A 23,415-nucleotide genomic window follows, 5' to 3' on the forward strand; every position below is an offset into this window, starting at 1 on the left:
CGGGTTAATCAGGGCCCAGTGAACCGACCACGTTCTCTCCAGCTGAGCCCTTGACGGGCGAGATTCCAGCCTCCTTCTCTGGTCCTGCACGCTTCCCAGCTGGAGACCCTGGTACGTTTCTTTTTACTCGCCTGCACCCCAACACTTCAACTACCTTGTCAGCACATCCCAAGGTAGTTGTGTTTGGGGTGCTGAGTTCGGTGGAGTTGTGCGACTCACCTTCATGGCTGAAGGCTGTCTCAAGGCCTCCCAGACCCCCGGAGGCTGGCAGACAGGATGCAGGCGGTCCCGCCAGGGCTGGGGAACTCCTCATCAGCCCAGGCTGTCTGAGCACTCAGTCTGCTGGAGGACGGATCTCTTCTGCAACATCTCCACCCAGTGGCCGGCCTCGGCTCCAGCATCTCCAGTGACCAGCGACTCACCAGGTCCTGAAAGGACTTCCTCCTGAGCGTGAACCTCACATCTGTCCAGCTCCCACCCGATGACCCAGTTCACACCTCGAAGCCATGGAACAAGTCGAATTGCAGAGAAGTAGCCAACCGTAGTAAGACCCTGAGTTCCCGAGGCGGGTTGTAACTGAGCAAGTTAATGATCACACACATATGCATACACACACACCAGAGCAGTTTGTAACTGAGCAAGTTAACGATCTCACACACACGCACATGCACACACACACTGGAGTGGGTTGTAACTGAGCAAGTTAATGAACACTCACACACACATACATACACACGCACACATACATACACACACACTGGAGCAGTTTGTAACTGAGCAAGTTAATGATTATACACACACACACATACACATACATACATACACACTGGAGCAGTTTGTAACTGAGCAAGTTAATGAACACACACACACACACTGGAGCAGTTTGTAACTGAGCAAGTCAATGAACACACACACATACCCTTGGCACGCACACACACACACACACACACTGGAGCAGTTTGTAACTGAGCAAGTCAATGAACACACACACATACCCTTGGCGCGCGCGCACACACACACACACTGGAGCAGTTTGTAACTGAGCAAGTCAATGAACACACACACAAACCCTTGGCTCAAAAGGAAAAATAAATACAATGCCACCTCCCTGAAGACCAGACCAGGACACTTCCAGTGCATGGAAACCGCTCGGCCTTGTTGTCACTTTCCTTTCTGCTGCTGCTTGGCAACCCTGCAAACTCTGAAGGATCTTTCCTTGGAACCATCTCTCATCCAAGGTAAATACCACAGCCTCATATTTTCTAATACAAATCTACTTAGTTTTTGCTGCACTGGGTTTTCGTCGCTGCGTGTGGGCTCTCTAGTTACGGCCAGCAGGGGCTACCCCAGACGCAGTGCGCAGCCCTCTCACAGAGGCAGTTTCCCCTGTGGCTCACAGGCTCATGGCCTTGGCACATGGACTCTGCAGTTGTGACACACAGGCTCAGCTGCCCCTTGGCATGTGGGATCTTCCCGGACCACGGGTCGAACCCGTGTCTCCTGCACTAGCAGGTGGAGTCTTTATCACCAACCCACCAGGGAAGCCCACGTCACCACCTCTACAACTGCGCCTCTTTGGATGTGTTTTCAAGACCCTTTACCATCCATAATTCACTCTGCTTATCAGAGCAGTTTCTTCTGTTCCTTTTTCTATTTCCAGTTCTATCACCCATGTTAGTCCAGGGACAAACTGTGTTCAAAGCTTCCCCCACGGGCCTCAGGAGGGGAGATCCAGAGGCCGCCTTCACTAAGAGCGTCCACCCACAGCTTCCAACTGACCAGGAGCTTACTCGGCCACGCTCATCAGGGCAGTGGGCTGGTTTCCCGCCCTTCCCAGCGGTTCCCAGGAGAGTCCTCTTGAAGCCAGGCTCCCTCTCACTTCCCTTCTTCGCTGGGGCTAAGAAAATGTTAGCTGGAGCCCACACAGGTCTGGGAAGGGCTGACGTGGCCCTTCTCAGCGCTGGCTGGTCTCAATCAGATCAGGCCGCTCCGACAGTGTTTCAGAAAGGGGCTGAAACACCCAGCGTCTGCCTCTTACTGTCCCAAGGCTGGAGTCCAGGATCAAGGTGCTGGCTGATGGGGTCTGGTGGGGGCCCTCCTCCCGCGGTGACCTTCTGTGGTGGACAGGACAAGGGAGCACTCTGGGGTCTCTTTCATCAGGGCACCAATCCACCGTCATGACCTAAAGCCAAGGCCCCCCTTCCTGATGCCAACACATGGGGAGGTTAGGATTTCAACAAAGGAAACAAACATGCAGCCCATAAAATAGCTCCTCTCCCTGCTGAGAAGGGCAGTCCAGGGTGAGTTCAGCCCTTCCTTTCCCCAAGTCCTTTCCAAGCCTGAGAAATCATCTCTCCCCCAACAGAACTCCCCAGGGGCAAGGATACAGTGGAGGTTCTGCTGCCCAAGTCCCCAAGAACAGGATGTTCTCATGGGATGTCGGCTGTGAAGGCAAGGTCCAAGGTCATAGACCCCGTGACTTGGTACGACTCCTAAACGCCACTCTGGGAGCGGGTGGGAGTTCCTGGGGGCTCGCCATCCCTCTGGGACACTCCAGACACACCTTCCAACCCTGCCAGCAGGCTTCCCCCTCCAGGTACAGCCTCAACCCTCCTGTCTCCATCAGACTGCTGAGGTTGCAAATATCATAGCACCCACATGAAAGCAGCTTAAGAACAACATGGGTTGATCAACAAGGCATCCTGAGGGCTTCGCTGGTGGCTCAGTCGTGAAGAATCCGCCTGCCGATGCCGGAGACGTGGTTTGACCCCTGGGTCAGGAAGATCCCGTGGAGGAGGAATTGGCAACCCACTCTACAGTATTCTTGCCTGGAGAATCCCATGGACAGAGGAGCCTGGCAGGCTAGAGTCAGGCAGGACTTAGCAAAGAGACAGCAACTGAGCAACAAACAACACACTATGACCCCAGTGGGGGACAAGACACACCACACAACCAAGGGATGTGCTTCTGGTCTGTCTGTCCACCTGTCGAGACTCAAGGAGACTCCTGCCGTTATGTTCTGCATGCTCTGCCGCACGCTCTGACAAACGTCCACAACATCCCACCCCTCACCCCAGACACACTCACTCCTCGTTACACCATCACACCGCTTACGTCTTCCGGAGAATTCACACACGGTAACATTCACTCACCTGTTTGTCTCTCTTCCAGAATATAAGCCCTGTAAGATCTGGGGACTTGCACGTCACCCACCATTGAATCAGAAAAGTTTATTACACGGTAGACAATCAATAGCCGGAGAAGGCAATGGCAAGCCACTCCAGTGCTCTTGCCTAGAAAATCCCATGGATGGAGGAGCCTGGTAGGCTGCAGTCTGTGGGGTCGCTAAGGGTTGGATACGACTGAGCGACTTCACTTTCACTTTTCACTTTCACACATTGGAGAAGGAAATGGCAACCCTCTTCAGTGTTCTTGCCTGGAGAATCCCAGGGACAGGGGAGCCTGGTGGGCTTCCGTCTATGGGGTCACACAGAGTCGGACACGACTGAAGTGACTTAGCAGCAGCAGCAGCAGACAATCAATAAGCATTTGTTGAATAAATGAGTTCCCACTTGCTGCTCATGAAAACGAAGATTATCAAACTGATCGCACTTTTATCAGTTTAGTTAAAAATGCAAACCATCTCATTTTATCAAACCTCTCTTAAGATGGTCTGGTGTTCAGGTTTCAGGTGTAATATTACTGGGAGTTTAATTCCTTTCTGTGATACACAGGCATTGTGCGAGCCACCAGTCAATATTCATTTTTCAGATATGTTTTCCTTTACAGTGTCTTTATCTAAATCAGTTAAGTCTCTTCTCACAAATGAGAAATATTAAATAAATGACTGCTTTCATAAAATAAAGAGGTGACTAGCAGAAATAATCTGCAGCTTCTGTGAACAAGCTTTTCTTTAGTGTCTGAAATAATCAACACCACTTACAGGCCTCAGACTCTGTGCTGAGAGTTCTACAGGTCAGTCCCCAGCCCCGTGTTCAGCACACCACCATCCCAACGACAGCGATGCTCAGGAAACCAAGGGCGAGCCACTTGGACAAGGCCCTGCTGCTGCTGAAGCAGGGCTCTGAACCCAGGTCTGCCTTACCAAAGCTCAGGGTGGTTTATTTGACTATCAAATCAATACCAACTATTCCACCACAGCATGTATCTTCTCTGAATAACACAGTTCTTCAAATCTGAGACTCCCAATGGTGGCTGACATACAACCGTGCCATGAAGCGCCACACTGCCAATTAGGTTACAAAACACCATCAACTGGAAGGTACGTCACAATTCAGAAATGTTAAAATGTGTCTGCATGTACACAGATTTGCACACACATATACATCTTAGATTGACAAAATACAGTAATCCAATAGCCTTGGAACAAGTTATTCCAAAAAAAAAGTGTTATAAAATATAACACTTCTCTAAACCTTTAGAAAATTAATCTTGTCCTGAAGTACAGAAAGAAAAAAAAAGTGATAAATCTAAAGTATGAATAAAGTTACAGGAAACAGCAAGCATTTACAATACATTCCCTCTTTAAAAATTATTTCTTGTCATCTGTGGCGTCAAATCATATCCTTCACGATGTGCAGAGCTGCTAACGTCTTTCCCGGCCATCGACGTGAGCACAACTTGCTCGAATCTTCTCACTTCCAAGTGCATGAAGAGTGGTGAGCACAGCTGTCAGCACACACCGTGAAAGGGGCTTTCCATCTACCTGCTGGCCTCAATTGCCACTTATTTTCCCCAAAAGTCAGGGAAAGTAAATGTCATTTCTCATTCCACAGCAGTGAAAAATATAATCTTTGCTGAAGACACAGCCTGAAGTCTCTAGAAGATCAAAGACTCCAGCGCCTCAGGAAACTCTGGTTAGAGCCTGTATGGGAATGACCGATGGGAAGTGCACGATCTTCAAGGCCTCCCGTCTCCTCCCCTGAAAGAGCGCACGTCATAGGCCCACACGGTGTCTATCCCCTCCCCCGTGACCTGCGCCGGGGTCCAGTGCGGGAAGGGGAACCGGCAAGCAATGACCCGCGCGTCGTCCCCAAGTTCACGCTCGAGCTTATTCTCCAGCTGCGCCATCTGTGGACAAGAAAAACCGTCATTTCAGGGAGCCGGGGATCACTGGAAGGGACTCCTCAGTGTCCTTCTGCACTGCGGCCCTGAAAATATCTGTGCCAAATTACTGATTGTAAAACAGAACACTCCTGGGCGACAATCCACCAAAATACAGAAGTCACGTGAACCACCGTTTAAGACTATATTCTATCATCAAATATAAAATTTGCCCTTTTTAGGAAATGTGTATCACAGATTTCCACTTTTCTAACTAAAGAAATATGGTAGAATTAGACCATGAAAAAAATACACATTCTACAAACTTGAAATATGATCAAACATTTTACAATTCTTTTAAAAAGATATCCATAATATACCAATAAGTAATGTCTTTATAATCAACATAACTTATGAAAAGTAAGATTCTCTTATGTATCACTTTTACATAATTTTATAAGTAATCTGTGAAGAAAGAGTTTTACTGTTTACTAGAAGTACTGACACTGTGATTACATTAGCAAATTAACAGCCGCTTAAAATTTTATCTTCAGGTCCTAAAAATATATTACCACCTTCACCTCCTAAATATTTTAATTTATTATTTTCAAATAATTTCAAATTTACAGGAAGGACAGAAGAATAGAGCAAAAAAGCTGTTGTATTCCTTTACCCGGGCTCACCAATTTTCAACAGTTTGTTAGAGTTGCTTTATCTGACTTGATCTACGCCTCCCTCTCTCAGAACATTTTTTCTAAGCCATCTGAGAACAGGCTGCCCACAACATGACCCTTTATTCCCTGGAACCTCAGTGTTTTCTGAGAAAGAGCCTCAGCACAGTTATCAAATTCAAGACACTTAACACTGTATCCCAACAACAACCATCCCGACAGCACCCAATCAAATGCCCCAGGAATGTCCTGCACACTTTCCCCTAGTCCAGGGTCGCACAGTGCACAGCGTTGTAATGGTTCCTTGGTTTCCTTCAATCTGGAACAATCTCTCGCCTTTCTTTGTCTCTCATGACAATTACCTCCTTTAAGAACACAGGCCAGTCAACTGGAAGCAGCTTATATGATCCTGTATATGATCAATGATTGTAACGGTGTCACTCTAAATAAAATTGCCCGGACCAGGACAGATTGTTAAGAGAGCTGGTCCAGAGCCCTCTGGTTACTGCTGACAGACCTAGTCCAGTAAGAGCACACTGGGTGACCCATGTGCAAGATCTTCGTGGGCCCTTGGAATGAGCCTTCCTAGCATCGTTAGATGAAATGGTCACGAAATGCCTCCCAAAGGATAGTCGAATTTATGACCATGAGTAGGCCCTGTCGACTGCAAAATGGCATTTGCCATCTACCTCTACAAGGGTTAAATCACGTGCTGCTGCAGCTGCTGACCGCCAACATCCCCTGAAGGGAGTTCAGGGTGGACAGCAGAAATGAGGCACTCTGTGCTCGGGGAAGAAGTGGCAGGACATGCCTTCAGAGAGACAGGTATCCCTGATTTCATGAGTCCAATTCTTGCATCTCCTCATATCTAAAAAAGCATTAAAATCCTTCATGGTGACGACTGTCTCTCGTGACCAGCAGAAACCTGTAAAAAACACATATGTGCTTGACTGTAAGTATTCCTACTTCACCAAAATCACATAAATACTACCCTATCCCTCTGCCTCTTTGGAGCAATTTCTCAGAGCTATCTGAGGGGCTGTCTCCCAGGCTACAGTCCTCATTTTGCCCCCAAATAAAATTTTAACTCAAAAAAAAAAAAAAAAAAGGACACAGGCGGATCCCTCTGGTGTCTGCTTGTGATAAGCGGCGTGTGCGTCCATGCCAACGACCCAGCAGAGGGGTTGTGAACTTCACACACTCAACAGTCCTGAGCCCGCGGGGTCCTTCTGCTTTGGGGGTGACACACCACTCGGCTAAGGAGGTATCTCAGTGTCTCCAGAGTGTGGTTACTATTCTTTCAAATGAACAGCATACTGTGGGCAGACACCCTGAGAAGATGTAAACGTCTTGTTATTCATCTAACTGTCCCCCACTGAGTGCTGCTTCCTTGATGACTCTGCCTGAGTCAATTTCACTACACAGACTGAAAGCGGCAACTTGCCAAGCCCATCCTTCCTTTCAAATCAACAGTCAGAATCTCAAGGAAGAGCTTTCCCCTCGCTGTCTCCATCAGTACAAGCATGATCTCCTGGATTCATCAATGGGCTACAATCCGCTGTCATCCTCATTTCTTCTAACACTCAAGTCGTCCGGTTTGGTCATCGGGAGCCCCTCAAACTGGCTTCTCTCCTGTGCATGTGCCCCGACCAAACCTTCTGAGCGCTTCCTCACATTCAGACTCAACTAAATGTTCCAGGCTTTCACACCTTCCCTTCCCAGCCCTGAGGATCAGTCACTTCGCAAACGTTCCTGGTTCCTCTGAGTAAGACGCGATGTTTAGAAACCAAGACCTGTGCAAAAGCTACCCTCTTTAAAAGTAATCAAGCAGTACTTCCCTGGTGGCTCAGGTCCAGCAAGGCTTTGGCCCCTCCCCGGGTGATCTTAGCCCCCCTCTGCTTCAGTTCCTGAGTGTTGATGCCCCACAAGTACCCCTACCTCGAGTCCAGACCTCCAGGCATGTGCCGCTGCCCACCTGACATGCCTACATGTGTCAACCCACACGTGTCCCAGACTGTATGTGCCAGATAGGACTCTGCCTGCCCATGCAGGGGATACGGGTTTTGATCCCTGATCCAGGAAGACTCCACAGGCCATGGAGCAACTAAGCCCATGCACCACAGCTACTGAGCCCGTGAGCTTTAACGACTGAAGCCTGCGAGCCTGTGCTCACAAGGGAAGTCACTGCAATGAGAAGCTTGTGCACGCAACTAGAGAAAGCCCGAGCACAGCGACGAAGACCCGGCACAGACAAAAACTAATCAATCTGTTGAATTATGATGAACAAATTCTCTACAGCAGTTTGATTCCTCACCTGTGTCTTTAAAAAGCGGTTTGGAAAAAAACTCCTCTACATGACCTGTGGCTGGAGTGAGCCAAAATTCTGATTCTTTATTACAATCAATACCGAGGTAACAATGAATAAATTCCACTAAGGATGGAATATTTTTATTCTTTTCAGTTCAGTTCAGTTCAGTTCAGTCGCTACAGCTAGCAAAAGATTGTTCTTTTTTTTTAAGAAAAAGAAAAATTTTGTTCCTTGAGGGAAAAATTAAATAAGCAAAGAGTAAGACAATATGTGTTTTTCCAAAATGTCAGGGGTTTCTAATGCTAATTTTGTTCATAAAAAGGACAACTGTAAATTTATTCAGATTACTATTCTTCTTTTCTCTTTTACAGATCTTTTATTTCCAAATGACTGTCATATGCTAAGTCAAGATAAACCTATGAATGAAAGGCTCTGTTTCAATCATAAGAAATTAACAGACTAAGTTACACATAAATATGCAACAAACCTGAGTCTTGATATCTTACACAAAGCGAAGCCGTGATGTGTCATGTCTGCCTAATGAAACTCAAAATTATTCATACAATTATACGTTTCAAAGTGACATGAACTCAACCTATTCTAATTACCTCTTCAAAACTTTAAACGTAAGTTGAAACCAGCTAAAGGCAAAAGACACAACAGCCAGGCCCATCCGCAGCTCTGAGCCACTGGGTCACTCCAGCTCACTTTCCTCCGCCCCAACTCCTCTGCATCCTTTGCTGGGGGCCCCTCATGTGTTCGAGGCCAGGGCTCAGGTCCAACAAGGCTTTGGCCCCTCCCCAGGTGATCTCAGCCCCCCTCGGCTTCAGCTCCCGGGCGCTGATGCCCCACGAGTCCCCTATCTTGAGCCCAGACCTCCGGGCATCGGCCACTGCCCACCTGACATGCCTACAGTGTCACCCCACACGTGTCCCAGACTGCATGCACCATGAGGAGTTCCCGATCCCCGACCCTACCCCTACGCAGTCTGCCTGCAGCTCCGCAGCTGAGCAGACGCCAGCAGCTCAGGCCAGACGCCCCGGGGTGCCGCCCACTGGATCTGCCAGCTCACCTTGTCCTCACCGAGCATCCAGAGTCTGACCACCTGTCACCAGCTTCTCCACCCGGGCACTGGCTTCCCCCACTGATGGCCTGGATGCCCGCAAGAGCTCAGACCCGTCTCCCAGCACCTCCCCCACCCTCTGCTCCCCACAGCAGGCCCTGTTCTTCCCGCCTGGCCCCAAGTCTCTCCCCGCCACCCCTGCTCACCCCTCCCACCACCCCCATCCCCTCGCTGCGCCTGGACCCACAGACACACACCTCTCGGCACCTTTCCTTTCGCAGCGGCTGTTCCTCGACCTGGAACGCTCTTCCAGACACGGCCGCACGGCTCCCCCACGCTTCCAACGTCCCCTCTTCAAGGACAGTCTCCCTCTCACGCTTTGGGGAGCCCACAGCACTGACCCCCCCTTACTGTACCACACAGTCTACACTGCCATCTCACTGCATACCTGCTCTCCCAACACGTAAACACCTTGCGGCGGGGATGTTTTCTTTTTTCTCTTTATTCACTGAAGTACTTGAACAGGGTCTGATGCTTAGTGGACCCTGAGTAAACACTTGTTTAATGAATGATTGAATGTAAGATTCATGGTCATGAATCCTGTTTCTTTATCAGAACACTATGACAGTATTTTCACTCATGGATTCATAACAGAATTCGTAACTAAAATTAAATGAGTCATCCTTTGAAGTTATGAAACTTAATAGCCCACGGGAAGAGTGTACTTAAAGCGCATGTTTATACCATATTCATCCATTCGTTTAACAAACATTTCCTAGGTGATCACTCTGAGCCGGGAGCTGGGAGTCTGGCAGAGAGCTCAACAGGTCTGCCCTGTCCCTGAGCTCACAGTGCAGTGTACACGGCCAGCGCCACCAAAGCCATCATACAAGGAGCAGTGCGGTCACATGTCCACAGGGAAGGGTACAAGCTTTGGAAATCGTGGTGTCAGGGCTCATCGCACAGGGCAATCAAGGACGGCTTCTCGGAGGAAGAGACATCTGACCTGTGAGTGGTCAGCAGACGTTCATTAACCAGGCCCAGAGTTGGGGGGACTGGAGTCTCGGGGAGGACACGGCCCCACACAGTGTGGTCCAGGAGCCAAGAGGAGGGCAGGGCCAGAGTGCAGAGACCTGTGAGTGGCCGAGGGCCAAGCCCAGATGGAAGACTGGGCCTTATCATCGCTGGTTTACAGCAGGACGAAGTCACTGGACAGTTTTCAACAAGGACATGACCCATCTGTCCCACACTCTTGGCGGGTGAGTTCATGGTGAAAGTGAAAGCCATTCAGTCGTATCCGACTCTTTGTGACCCAACAGACTATACAGTCCATGGAATTCTCCAGGCCAGAATACTGGAAAGGGTAGCTGTTCCCTCTCCAGGGGATCTTCCCAACCCAGGGATCAAACCCAGGTCTCCCACATTGCAGGCGGAGTTTTTACCAACTGAGCCACAAGAGAAGCCCAAGAATATTGGAGCAGGTAGCCTATCCCTTCTCCAGAGGATCTTCCTGACCCAGGAATCGAAACAGGGTCTCTTGCATTGCAGGCGGATTCTTTACCAATTGAGCTATAAGGGAAGACCCAGATATTAAACTGATAAGAACAGATACTACACTTGATCTTAGCCAAAAGGCCGAGAAGCACTCTCCCATCCAGGCACTGGTCTGCCAGGTCCAATGGCACTCTCACTCCTGCTACGCTGCACACGCATGCGTGATGCAGGCTCGGGCCACTGTAAGCCGAGCACCGCCGCGCAGAACTGTGAAGAACCACCAGTCCAGCACTGGAACCTGAGCTGTGAGGGACCGCCAGTCCAGCAGCAGAAGGAGAGGGAGGCCCCATAACACCAGGGTCTCGCCCTCTGACGCTCCCAACACCGCCTCCAGCTTCTCACGGCCCACGGGCGCCCCAGCGGCCACAGGAAACCCTTCCTGCCATGCTGGCTCTGTCCAGCCACCAAGCCCCTACCGGGACACCAGCCAGTGGGCGGATAAGGGAAATACATTCTAACAGGAGACGGCATAATGGGCCCTGCTAAGCTGCTGCTAAGTCACTTCAGTCGTGTCCGACTCTGTGCGACCCCATAGACGGCAGCCCACCAGGCTCCCCCGTCCCTGGGATTCTCCAGGCAAGAACACTGGAGTGGGTTGCCATTTCCTTCTCCAATGCATGAAAGTGAAAAGTGAGAGTGAAGTCACTTAGTCGTGTCCAACTCTTAGCGACCCCATGGACCACAACCCACCAGGCTCCTCCGTCCATGGGATTTTCCAGGTAAGAGTACTGGAGTGGCTTCCCATTGCCTTCTCCATAATGGGCCCAGACAGCCTAAAAAAATCTTCCAGGGCCCTAAGGACCCCCAAGGGCCAACCTGGCCCCCCGACTCCCCTGCAGCCCCCTTCCTCCTCTCACTGTCTCCTGGGGAGGGCGGAAAGCAGGGCCTTCCACCCGGGAAACCGAGCCTCCCTGACCCACCGAGGCCATCCAGGCTTCACGCCCTGTTTCGCCCCCCTGCGTGGTGGACTCCAAGTTAGCTGAATCCCTCTTGTGCCAGGAGACGTGGGCACTTTGTGCATTTCACCTGCTTCCTTCTTCCTGGGTATGGTGAAATGCTGCAAGTGCCTTATTTAAGGTTTCTCTGTGTACAGAAGAATGGCCCATAATCACAAAAGTATTTATCAAAACACTCTTCCCTTGGGTGAACAGTTCCCAAAACTGACTACACTTCAAACGTGCTGAGAAACCCAAGGAGCTGGAGCCCGGAGAAGGCCAGCACTGCCCCCTGCTGGGACAGCACCTCGGGCGTCTCAAGACAGCGCGGAACATTTGTCAGCTTTCTGTTTGTATAAAGCATGGATTTTAAATTAAGGTTCTTTGCCTCAAAATGCCAATTATCCCAAAAGAATGCTCAAACTTCACAATAAGTAGGGAAAAAAACCCATCAAATTCCATAGCAATTTGGCATCAGCAATTCTGATACCAAATACGTTTTTAGGGTTTTTTTTTTTTTAACGATCATGCCTTTTTTTTAGAAGATCATTTTTTTTTTTTAATGATCATGCCTTTCTACCTCTTTTCATTTTTATAACAAAAGTATAGACACCCAGGTTTCATCTTCATGTTAGGCTTCCTGAAAATTATGAACATACAGAATCCTATCACTTTCAAGAGTATCTAACAAAAGCACTACTAAATACTTTTTTAAAAAATGCGAGAAAAAAGCATTTCACTGAAAATTCTAATAGTAAGAAAAATTTTTTTCCAGCATTGAGATATCTTAAGTAAAAATTAAGATATGAATAAGAAAGCATAACAACAAAAAAAGTCCTTTTTTTTTTTTTTTTAAATAAAAACTGTATCACTCACTCAGTGGCATTTCGGCAAACAACCAATATCTGCCAGGATTACTATGTGTACAATTATAGAGCTTGAAAAGTGAAGGAGAATTTCTTTCTACAGTCTGTAAACCAACAATTACAATGAAAGCCTCCCATTCTGGTCATTTTTCCAAAGGCTAAATTTAGGACCATTTGCAGTCCAAAGCTGCAGCATTTTCACTTTCGAAAGTACAGTCAGAATTCAATACAAATCAGCCAACTGAGGTCAACGGAAACTAATCCACGCTCGTGCATGCTAAGTCGCTTCAGTTGTGGCCAGCTCTTTGTGACTCCATGGACTATAAATTGCCACACTCCTCTGTCCATGGAATTCCCCAAGCAAGAATAATGGAGTGGGTAGTCATTCTCTTGTCTAGGGGATCTTCCCGACCCAGGGATTGAACCAATGTCTCCTGCATTGCACACACATTCTTTACCACTGAGCCAACAGGGAAGCCCCCTCCCGTTAACGTTCCCAAGTGATTTCAGCTGGATATAAGTAAGCAACTGTGAAAACCCACTCACATTAGACACCAGGAGCTCATAAAGCAGTTTTCAGACTCAAATTGTTAGGGCTTAGGTAGATCACTGAGACCTTCATCTAAAGCAGAAGTTTTAAACTACAAGACTGAATCTTTTATGATTAAACTATTAAGGCCCTAAAGTACTTTGTTAAACCAATGATCTGTCATTCTGCACACGGGGCAGCAGGCCAGAGAGAGATGGTCTGTTCAGGCCAGAAGCCCCCTCCTAACCTAGAAAAAGACACTTGGGTGGCAGGAAGGGCGTACTCACCATCTGGGGCACACCAAAGATAACAACATTTGAGTACTGCGAAAAAGTGACCTGAAGGGAAGGGAGAAAACAAGTCACAGATTAATTGTAGAAAGTCAAACATCAGCTTAAGCTTATTTCGAAATGAGTAGCAATTTCCCATTTCAAAAAACAGTCGGTTTTCGAGAAAGAGATTCACAGACTTAGAAAACGCATTTCTGGTTGCCACCGGGGAGGGATCGTTAGGGAGTTTGGGATGGACATGTACCTAGTGCTATATTTTAAATGGATATCCAACAAGGACCTACTGTATTGCACAAGGAATTCTGCTCAATGTTATGTGGAGCCTGGATGGGAGGGGAGTTCGGAGGGAAATGGATACATGGGTACGTATGACTGAGCCCCTTCACTGTCCACCTGAAACTATCACGGCATCGTTCATCAGCCATTGTCGTTATTCAGTCGCTAAGCTGTCCAACTCTGCGACCCCATGGACTGCAGCACGCCAGGCTTCCCTGTCCTTCACTACCGCCCAGAGCTTGCTCTAACTCATGCCCATCGAGGTGCTGATGCCATCCCACCATCTCATCCTGTGCTGCCCTCTTCTCTTCCAGCCTTCAGTCTTTTCCAGCATATATACCCCAATACAAAATAGAAGGTTCAAAAACATAGTGGGTTTTCAAAAAGAGTGGCCCTTTTTAAGACTTCCTGTGTTAATGCTTTCACCCGTGTTAGCTCATCTGTTACAGTTTTCCAGAAGTTTCCACAGAAGCTATCCCAGCTCATCCTCACAGCCACTCCACACAGGGCCACCCAGATCGATGGTCAGAAAAGCAGGACTCACCAGTGACCACTGGTGGTCACCCTTGTAGACTGGGCCATCTGAACCCCAGCCCACTTTCTACTCTGCTCTACACAAAACAGGCAGGAGGAGACGGGAACAACAGAGAATGAGATGGCTGGATGGCATCACCGACTCGATGGACATGAGTCTGAGTGAACTCCGGGAGTTGGTGATGGACAGGGAGGCCTGGTGTGCTGCGATTCATGGGGTCGCAAACAGTCGGTGACGACTGAGCAACTGAACTGAACTGACTGACACAAAACAAGCTTAGCAAGAACTCAAGGTTCTTCAGAACCACCTGTTTCTCCTGTGGAGTCATCCTTAGAATTCTGGTCCCCCTCCTCGTCTCTAAAACACTAAGTAAAAATGGCAATAAAATAGTCTTTAGCTGGAAAACTGGGGGTAAAAGTGCTTCGCCAGTCAAAATTCTTATTACCCAATAAAAGTTTTATTTACTCAATAGAGAGATCATTTACGTACATGTGGAATAAAAAACAATGCAAACAAAACTCAAGTGAATTTTGATAAGCTACTGATGACACTATTACAAAGGAAAATTCTTATTTAAGTAAAAGCATTTTATGGAGCATTCCTAAAGCAAAATTACCAGGCACTTTTTAGAAAACAAGTAAACTTGGAAATATCTTACACTTTATGAAGACACAGAGGAGCATCACAGCATGGTTGGTTGGTCCTTTCTTTTCTCCTGCACTACTTCTATCTCTCCCTAGGTATATATAGACATATACACATGTACCCACACACACCTCACATTAGCGTGCACACACACATAAACAAACTCAGATACACATACAGCCTCAAACACACTAAGACATATTCATATGTGCATATAAATACACACTCACACACACAAAACTGTTTACCAAGGATGACATTAACAAGTTTATGCCTATGTGACATCGTACAAAACAAATAAGATAAAAAAATCTTATCACTGCATAATAAAGAGAAATGAGAACATTTTAATTTGAATAAATAAAGCCTTAGAAGTCACATGACCTGTAAAGTTATAAACCTTAAGTTTGTACTCTAAAGTAGGGCTGATTTGTAAAATCGATCAATTTAAAAGCTGTTCACATTTCATAATGCCGAAATATACACTTTTAACTATCTTAATTCACAAAAATCATAAAGTTTGGGGGTGGAGTACTCTAGCATGTCCTCTGCCGTACGTACCTTCCACAAGTCTGAGATGTAAAATCTGGCTGATGCCTGCACCCCTTCCCGCCGAGCGCGGTACCTGGAGTACCAGACGAGCCAGGGGTTCAACTCGTAACCCACAGCTGTGAACCCTTCCTTTGCAGCCGCGATCACCTGTGGGGAGAGGCCATGGTCAAGATCAGAAAAAGACATGAAAACTCCCTATGTATGTTGTTACTGTTGTTGAGCCCCTACATCGTGTCCAACTTTTTGTGACCCCATGGACTACAGCCTGCCAGGCTCCTCTGTCCATGGGATTTTTCACGCAAGAATACAAGAATACTGGGTCACCATTTCCTCCTCCAAGGGATCTTCCCAACCCAGGGATTGAACCCACAAGAAGCAGAATTAATTCAATACCAACTAAAGGGTTTTACAGAAAATTATTCAATACTAATGGCAGACTGAAATTTTTTTCCCAAAATACTGATTTTTTTTCCCTAGGAGTCATCCTTGGAAAAAAATGTAAAACAGTCAAACTGCATGACTTAACATGTTTCTGTTGGCGTAAGATTTTTAATGAACAATTTCATAATCATCAATCATTTGTTCCTTTTTACCAGACATCCAGAGCACTTTGCCCTTTAAGAACAATTAAATCTGAGAAAAATAAATTTCAAAGTCCTGCTGAAGGACTGAAGTAGCTCAGCCAAACAAAAACAAAATTAAATGACTACTTTATTATGCTATCAATTTAACAAGGCTTTGCATAAGCCTCATAAGAAATGTGAAACGGAAATTTTAAAACATAAAACCTAAAAAAAACGTGAACCTTCAAACGTCTTCGAGTAACTCACAATACGTCCATCACCACTACCAACGTCCACCAGGGGTCCTCTCCTGCCCTGAAGCATTTTCACAACATTTTCAATCTGTTTCGTAGTTGCAGGTACAAAAGGCAAACAAATTCTTCGGAGGGCTGGTGTTATAAATGGTGTGGCCACAGCATACACAGCCACCAGTGTCCCCCCAACAATGCCAGTAAGCAAGACCCCCCAACTGCTTTTCTTCAAACTGTTGGCTTCAAGACTTGCAGGTGGAACACATTCTGTCGGCCTTCCTTCTTCAAGTGTTGCTGGGCGTGTCCCTGGGTCAAGAGCAGAAACAGACACATGAAACACCAAATCAGAAATCCAAGCTAGTGTTTCCTCCCCCACAGTTATTAACAAATAAACTTCTGCTTTTTAAAGGCTAATTTTGCTCAGTGCAATTGGAATTACAAATGTAGAATTCCACAATGAGTTCTAGAGTCCATCAACTAGAGTGTTTAACAGAAAATTATATAATACTAACGGAAGACTGAAATCTTTTCTTTCCAACATACTGATTTTTCCTCCAGGAGTCATCCCCAGAAAATAATGCGTTCAAATCTATTTATGAATCAGTCTCTGGTATGAATCAGTACCCATGGCATCACCAACTCAATGGACATGAGTTTGAACAAACCCCGGGAGACAGTGATGGACACGGGAGCCTGCCGTTCTGCAGATCATGGGGTCACAAAGACTCAGACACAACTTAGCAACTAAACAACAATCCATTAATACAAATATTAACCATGCACTCTGTATTTCTGTGGTTCAGAACAAAACTCCATAATAAGCATAAAAATGTCTACTCATTATTCTATTTCAAACAGGAGGAAAGTATTATACATCAAAATTGGTCAGGCATCAAAAATCCAGTGGTACAAATTCAATTCTGAAGTAAACAGAGGAGATGAAATTTTATTAAAAATCTTAGTCATGGTAATAAGGTTTTTAAAGCAGATCCATAAAGGACAAAAAATACTCATTTCAGTACTATCACAGTACAGAATAAAATGAACTCTAATCACTGATTACCGAGGGAATAAATGGTATGTTAAACATCCTCCTCTTGAGTTTTATGCTTTATAATGTATTCGTAATAGGACCTCACATTTTTTACACTGAAATTTATTTGAAATCAATTCTGAAATGGATTAATGATGGGCACAGCACAGAGGGTAAGGGCACAGCTGCAAAGCCTGCCGAGATCGGCCCCTGGCTCCACCCCTTACTAACAGCTGTGACCCTTCACCTCTCGGAACCTCAGTCTCCTCATCTGTAAAGTGGGGATCACGGGATCCTTGTGAGGATGAGACAAGGGGATACGGAAGACCATGCACAACATTGCGCAGCACTGGAACCCCACCAGGACAAGCCCACCCTGCCCTGAACCAGCTCTCAATCTAGTTGAGGCGCTAAAACCAAAACCATGGGAATCTGTAGACAGACAGAGTAAGAGGAAGGGGCACAAGAGTCTTATCATTTGAAGACGTTAGTGCTCACAGTTTGGGCATTAGTCAGCTGTTCAAAGGGTCACTGTGTTTAGTCTCCCACTGCTGCGATAAGAAACTGCCATAAGCCAGGCGGGTTAAAAACAATACACACTTATTAAAAGTACCGTTCTGGAGGTCAGATTCTGAAACAGGGTGGGAGTGCTGTGTCCCTTCTGGAAGCCCTGGGGTAGGACGGGCTGCCCGCACTCCTTCGCTAGTGGGCCCACACCAGTCCAGCCACCGGCTCCACAAGACACCTCCTCTGACACCCCGGCTCCCCTTTCCTTCTTAAAAAAGGAATCCTTTCCTTGGGAGCACACTGGCCCACCCAGACAGGCCAGGATGAGCCTCCCATCTTGAAGTCCTTCACTCAACCACATCCGCCGAGTGGCTCAGGCAGTGTCCCCACAGGTGCTGGGGATCAGGACATGGACTGACTTCTGCTTACTGTCCCGGTGTACACACGCTCACTCAGTTGTGTCTGACTCTCTGCGACCCCGCGGACTGCAGTCCACCAGGCTCCTTGATCCATGGAGTTTTCCAGGCAAGAATACTGGAGTAGGTGGCATTTCCTCCTCCAGAGGATCTTCCCGACCCAGGGATCGAACCCCCATCTCCTGCACTGGCAGACGGCTTCTTTACCCGAGCCACCCAGGGAAGCCCATGAGATGTGGTAATTTGTCACAACTGAGGTGAGGCCCAAACGTGGACGCAGGACACACCGGAAGCCCACGGCTGACCAACCTCAGCATCTCCCGCTCAGTGTGGCTTTGTTATTGAAGGCTGAGGTCTCCTAAAGTGAGCTTTAGAACTGGTGTCATGGCAGAAGCCCAACTCAGAGACAGTAACAAAAGTCTACTCATGGTGCCAACGATGGAGGTAAAATAAAAGTAAAGTTTAGGAAAGTGATGGTATTTGAGGGAAAGCAAAGTTTTAAGTACATTCTCATTCATACTTTTCGGCACTGCACGGAGGAACTTAACATGCTAATGGAAGAGCATTTGATTTTTTCCTTTTTTAAAGGCAGGCACATCTGCCTTGCCTCATATGAAGAAGTCCTTCTGCAGATGTTTCAACTGTAGAGGACAGTGATCAGAAATATCTCAGTCGCACAGCTCTGGAGTCTCAGAACTCAGAGTTGTGTAGCACAGATGAGTTGTTGCGGCTTCCCTCGTAGCTCAGTTGGTAAAGAATCTGCCTGCAATGCAGGAGACTGGAGTTCGATCTCTGGTTTGGGAAGATCCCCTGAAGGAAATGGGAACCCACTCCAGTATTCTTGCCTGGAGAATCCCATGGACAGACGAGCCTGGCAGGCTACAGTCCATGGGGTCGCAAGAGTCGGACACGACTTAGCAACTAAAGGGAGAGAGAAAGAGAGATGAGTTGTTGCTAAGGCCGATACCTCGCCTGCAAGATTTTAAAATAATACTATCCTCACCGAGTTACTGAAACGGTTAAATAAACAATGCCCATAAAGCATAGGCGGAAAAAGTGATGACTTTTAGCCACTATTATTATAATGGAGGAGGGGATGGCATAGGATGAGATGGTTCGATGGCATCACGGACTCAAAGGACAAGAATTTGTGCAAACTCCAGGAGATAGTGAAGGACAAGGAGGCCTGGCGTGTTGCAGTTCATGGGATCACAAAGAGTCGGACATGACTTAGTGACCGAGCAATACTATCATCGGGAGGTGTGGAGCGGGTCAATAATTTGTAAAAGCTTTATTGAGACATAATTCATGTATCATACAATTTGCCCATTTAATTCAAAGGCTTTCAGTAGATTCACAGATGGTGTAACCATCACCAGTTAAATTTAGAACTTTTTCATTACTTCCAGAAGGAACCCTTATGCTTCAGCCATTACCCTCATCCTCCCCACCCCCTCTGGCCCTAAGCAAACACAAATCTACTTTCTGTCTCTAAAGAAAGCAGACTTTCCTGCTGTATAAACACAGGGAGCTCGACGCAGTACTCGAGACAACCTAGAAGGATGGGGTGGGGTGGGATGGGGTGTGAAGTTCAAGAGGGAGGGGACATATGTGTCTGATTCACGTTGTTCTGTGGCAGATGCCAACACAATACTGTAAAGCAATTATCCTCCAATTAAAAATTAAAAAGAAAGCCGACTTTCACGAAATCACACAGTTCATGGTTTTTGTGACGGACTCTTCACCTAGTGAGTGATTCGTCCATGTTGGATCACGTCATTGCACCCGTGCTGTATTCCTTCTCGCTGTCAAATAACATTCCACTGTACGGGCAGCCCGCATTTTGTTTACCAACTATCTGCTGATGGATCGTTTCTCTAGTTGGGCTTCCCTGGTAGCTCATATGGTAAAGGGTCCGTTTCTCTAGTTAGCATAAGCCAACAGGCAGTCGAGTCAGAGGACCCGAACAACTCTGTTTCACCTGTGTAGACACGTGCTCTTCAACTTAACCAGAAAAAGGTGTAATAAAGCGCCCCTGGTCTCCAGGGCACCCCTTCAGCCTGTGTGAATGGTGGGTTACACTGAGACAGCTACAAGGCGTAAGAGAGGCTCTAACGTGTACCCAACGCGGAGGGAACGTGAGAGGTGGAGGAAAGGCTGATCCCAACGATGGAACCGGGAAGGTGCGGGTACAAACAATTTCAGCTGGACCGACGGGTGCGGGTGTCCCACGCGGTCCAAAAGCAGTGTCTCCATGAAACCTGTCATAAGGTGCACGCAATAGAGCCAAGCAGCAATTACCTTAGGGCATGCCTTGCTCAGGGATGCACAGAACACCTCGATATAGAGCACAGGTGCTGACTGACAGGGCTCAGCGCTGTGGCGGCTGGATGCTGAGTGTGGGTCCAGGGAAAGAGCCCCTCGACGCACTCTTGCCCCTGGGGGGAATGCTGCCCCAGGTGACAGCTTGCTGCAAAACTCAGAAGGCAACTTCCCTTGTCCCCTTTTATCATGAAAGTGAAAATGCTCTTTGGACTTCAGTTTGGGAAAAACAGGTACTAATGTAGGTTTTTCATAAATGCAAAATGGTGTAAAGTTTAAAAAAGCAGGGGATGCTTCTATTGAAAAAGGGACATTCTCAAAAGAAGGCTGCCTTGGAAATCAAGGTAAGGCAAGCCAAAGAATGTTGGATGAGTACAGGGTGTGAGTCCTTGACCACTGGGCTAAACATGTACTTTATTCATACGCACTGGGATGAGACTTTCTGAGCAAAGGCAATACACGACCTGTTTTTAAGAAAGGCAACAGCAGCAGCAGTGCGTCCCTCGATGGCATCATGCACTTTTCTGCCTCAAGTTTCTACACCTTCAAAAACCTTTCATCGTCACAAACATTTATACGAACTTTTGAAGAAGTTACTCTGTAAATCCAAACTACATATCCAAAACATTGCTATGTCAGTTCAATAAAAAATATACTTTTACCAGTGAAAACCAGTCACTAAAGATTAAAAACTAAAATCCAGACTGCTTCTACATAGTGGAACTACATGTAACCTTGTTCTGTATTTTCCAAGTCTCCTGTAAACGTGTTATCGTACTTTCGTAATTTAAAAGAATTAAAACTAAAAAGAAAAAGCCAAAAAACTAAGCACGCCATGTTTCGAGGCCACTCTCACCTTCTAAGATGACCAACAATCTTGTCTATGGAGTGTTTCTCTCTAAATAAATCCAGTTCTTACCTACTAAAAACAGACGGCTTCTACAAATCTCTAAATCCTTCTGATGCAACGTGTTAGATTCAGTCTACTCACTGTCATATAAATAAATCACACAACATTTCTGTCACATGTGCTCTTTTGAACATTCCTTTAGATGGGAGCTGTGGGGGACCACTGGCTATTTCTGTTGAGGGGTTGGAGGGTCCCTGAAAGTAAAGACCCAAAAAAGTGAACTTCCATTGTCTCCAGGCTTGCTTAAATACTGACTTCTGATAATGTTTGAAGACCTTAATTTTCAGGGACAGGTTTGCATCACCCAGAGCTAGAGGCAGTGACAGAGGCACAAAAAGGTACCGGGTTCTTATTCAAGTCCAAGTCAAAGGAAAACGGCCAGGAAGAAAGGAGAGGTCTTTCTGAGATTATGACCTACCATTTGTGTTTAAAGTGGGCTTTGTATTTGCACGTCACAGTATTTTAGGGCTATCCGCTGTGTATATTCATTTACATACAGGCTTAAAAACTACAGCATATATTTTATGTCCCTTTAACGTGCATTATTTTGTCCACTGAAGAAGTCTCTCCTGTACTGGTCTAATATCTCTTGTATCTTTTTGAAATACAGAATGTACTAATATTGGGGGGGAACCTTTACCCCATGTTTTGACAGAAAATAAAGATAAACTGCATAGCAGACCTCACTAGACATTCCCTACATTGCACGACAATCTAAGGAGCCAAAGGGAATGCAGGATTCACCACTGTGAACGAGAACACTCAACTGGCCAAGCTAAAGTGAACTGAGACCTGACTCCAGAAGTCAAAATGTCCTTGAAGCATCACTGACGTGGGCCAAGCCATCAAAAGAGGTTAAATGATCACCACTGGCTCCGGTGACAAAACCCGTTCCTAACTGTCAAGCCATGGTAAAATGTTATAGCCCCAGGCATTCAACATTTGAGCAAAACAACAAAAGGCTAGGAATAATACAACAGGGTAAGCCCCTGTTCTATGGCAGCCGGAATGGTGGGAGGCTGGAAAGTGAAAGTCGCTCAGTCGTCCAACTCTTTGCGACCCCATGGTCTATACAGTCCATGGAATTTTCCAGGCCAGAATACTGGAGTGGGTAGCCTTTGCCTTCTCCAGGAGATCCTCCCAACCCAGGGATCGAACCCAGGCCTCCCGCATTGCAGGCTAATTCTTTACCAGCTGAGGGTTGAAACCCACAAGTCAATTTAAGCCTACAAATGATTAGGTCGTAATCAGCGCTCTGAAGAAAAAGCAGTTGGAGGGACTCAGAGGCCTGGTACTTCGCTAGGGTTGCCAAGAAAAAACTTTCAGAAGCAGCACAAATCCGGGCTTCAGGGGGTGGAAATTCAGTGTAAGGCCAGGTCAATTTTCTTCTTAGGAGCTGCGTAACTCTGGGCTAGTTACCGAAGTATTTGGGCAAAACAAGTGACCTCTTAAACATAGTTTGCCAAGGGTAGGCACGGTTCTCCCTGAACCCGTAAAGAGAGATGCTAGTGTTATTACTGCCACTGCTGCAGACAGGTCACGTCCCCAAAGACGCAGGTAGAAGAAGCGGAACTGGGACTCCCCAACCGGGACAGCGGGACTCCAGTGCGCACACCTCGGAATATCGCGCCTGAGAACAGCTCCGGGCGGTCAGAAACCAGGGCCAGGGGCGAGCACTCAGCACCGAACGCCAGGCCGCGAGCCCGGGAACCAGCCCCGCGGCTCCCCGCCCCGCGGCGCACAACTCGGACCGGCTGCTCCGCGGACGGACCGCGAGGCCCACGCCGGGCTCGACGCCGCGCCCGCGCCCCAAAAGAGCCCGCCGCGCGCGGCCGGCCTCACCTCCGCCTCCATCCATCGCGAGATTTCCGGCAGTTAGAAAACCGGAAATGGACTCTACCATCTTCCCAGAGCCGGGAGAAGAACGAGGGAGAAAATAATGTTCTAAGTAAATGAGCCCCTCGTTGGGAAACACTATCAAGAAACAGTCAACTTTAAAGCTTTAATGAATATCTAATTTACATCTATTCCTGGCCTTTGGATTCTAAAGTTCCCATCCGTGTCTTCAAACTTCCACCCCCCCCACAACTTCTTGGATGATAGAAGTTTGCGAAGGCCGTGGCTT

At 47.1% G+C, this 23,415-nt stretch overlaps 1 protein-coding gene and 1 pseudogene across 1 annotated transcript; both read right to left on the bottom strand.

Moving 5' to 3' along the window:
- Positions 1-3,084: 3,084 nt before the first annotated feature.
- On the bottom strand, positions 3,085-23,413 carry ATPSCKMT (ATP synthase c subunit lysine N-methyltransferase). Its single transcript, XM_055422269.2, has 5 exons — positions 23,133-23,413; positions 16,119-16,408; positions 15,298-15,435; positions 13,278-13,328; positions 3,085-5,091 (listed from the first exon to the last, which is right to left on the bottom strand). Exons 1-5 carry the CDS (start codon positions 23,191-23,193, stop codon positions 4,921-4,923), a joined length of 711 nt encoding a protein of 236 aa, XP_055278244.2. The 5' UTR covers positions 23,194-23,413; the 3' UTR covers positions 3,085-4,920.
- On the bottom strand, positions 10,634-10,753 carry LOC129553429 (U2 spliceosomal RNA; annotated as a pseudogene).
- Positions 23,414-23,415: the final 2 nt, after the last annotated feature.

This window comes from Moschus berezovskii, chromosome 18 (assembly GCF_049115385.1).
Source record: "Moschus berezovskii isolate FMDL1 chromosome 18, NW_MosBer_1.0, whole genome shotgun sequence".
Taxonomy (NCBI): Eukaryota; Metazoa; Chordata; class Mammalia; order Artiodactyla; family Moschidae; genus Moschus; species Moschus berezovskii.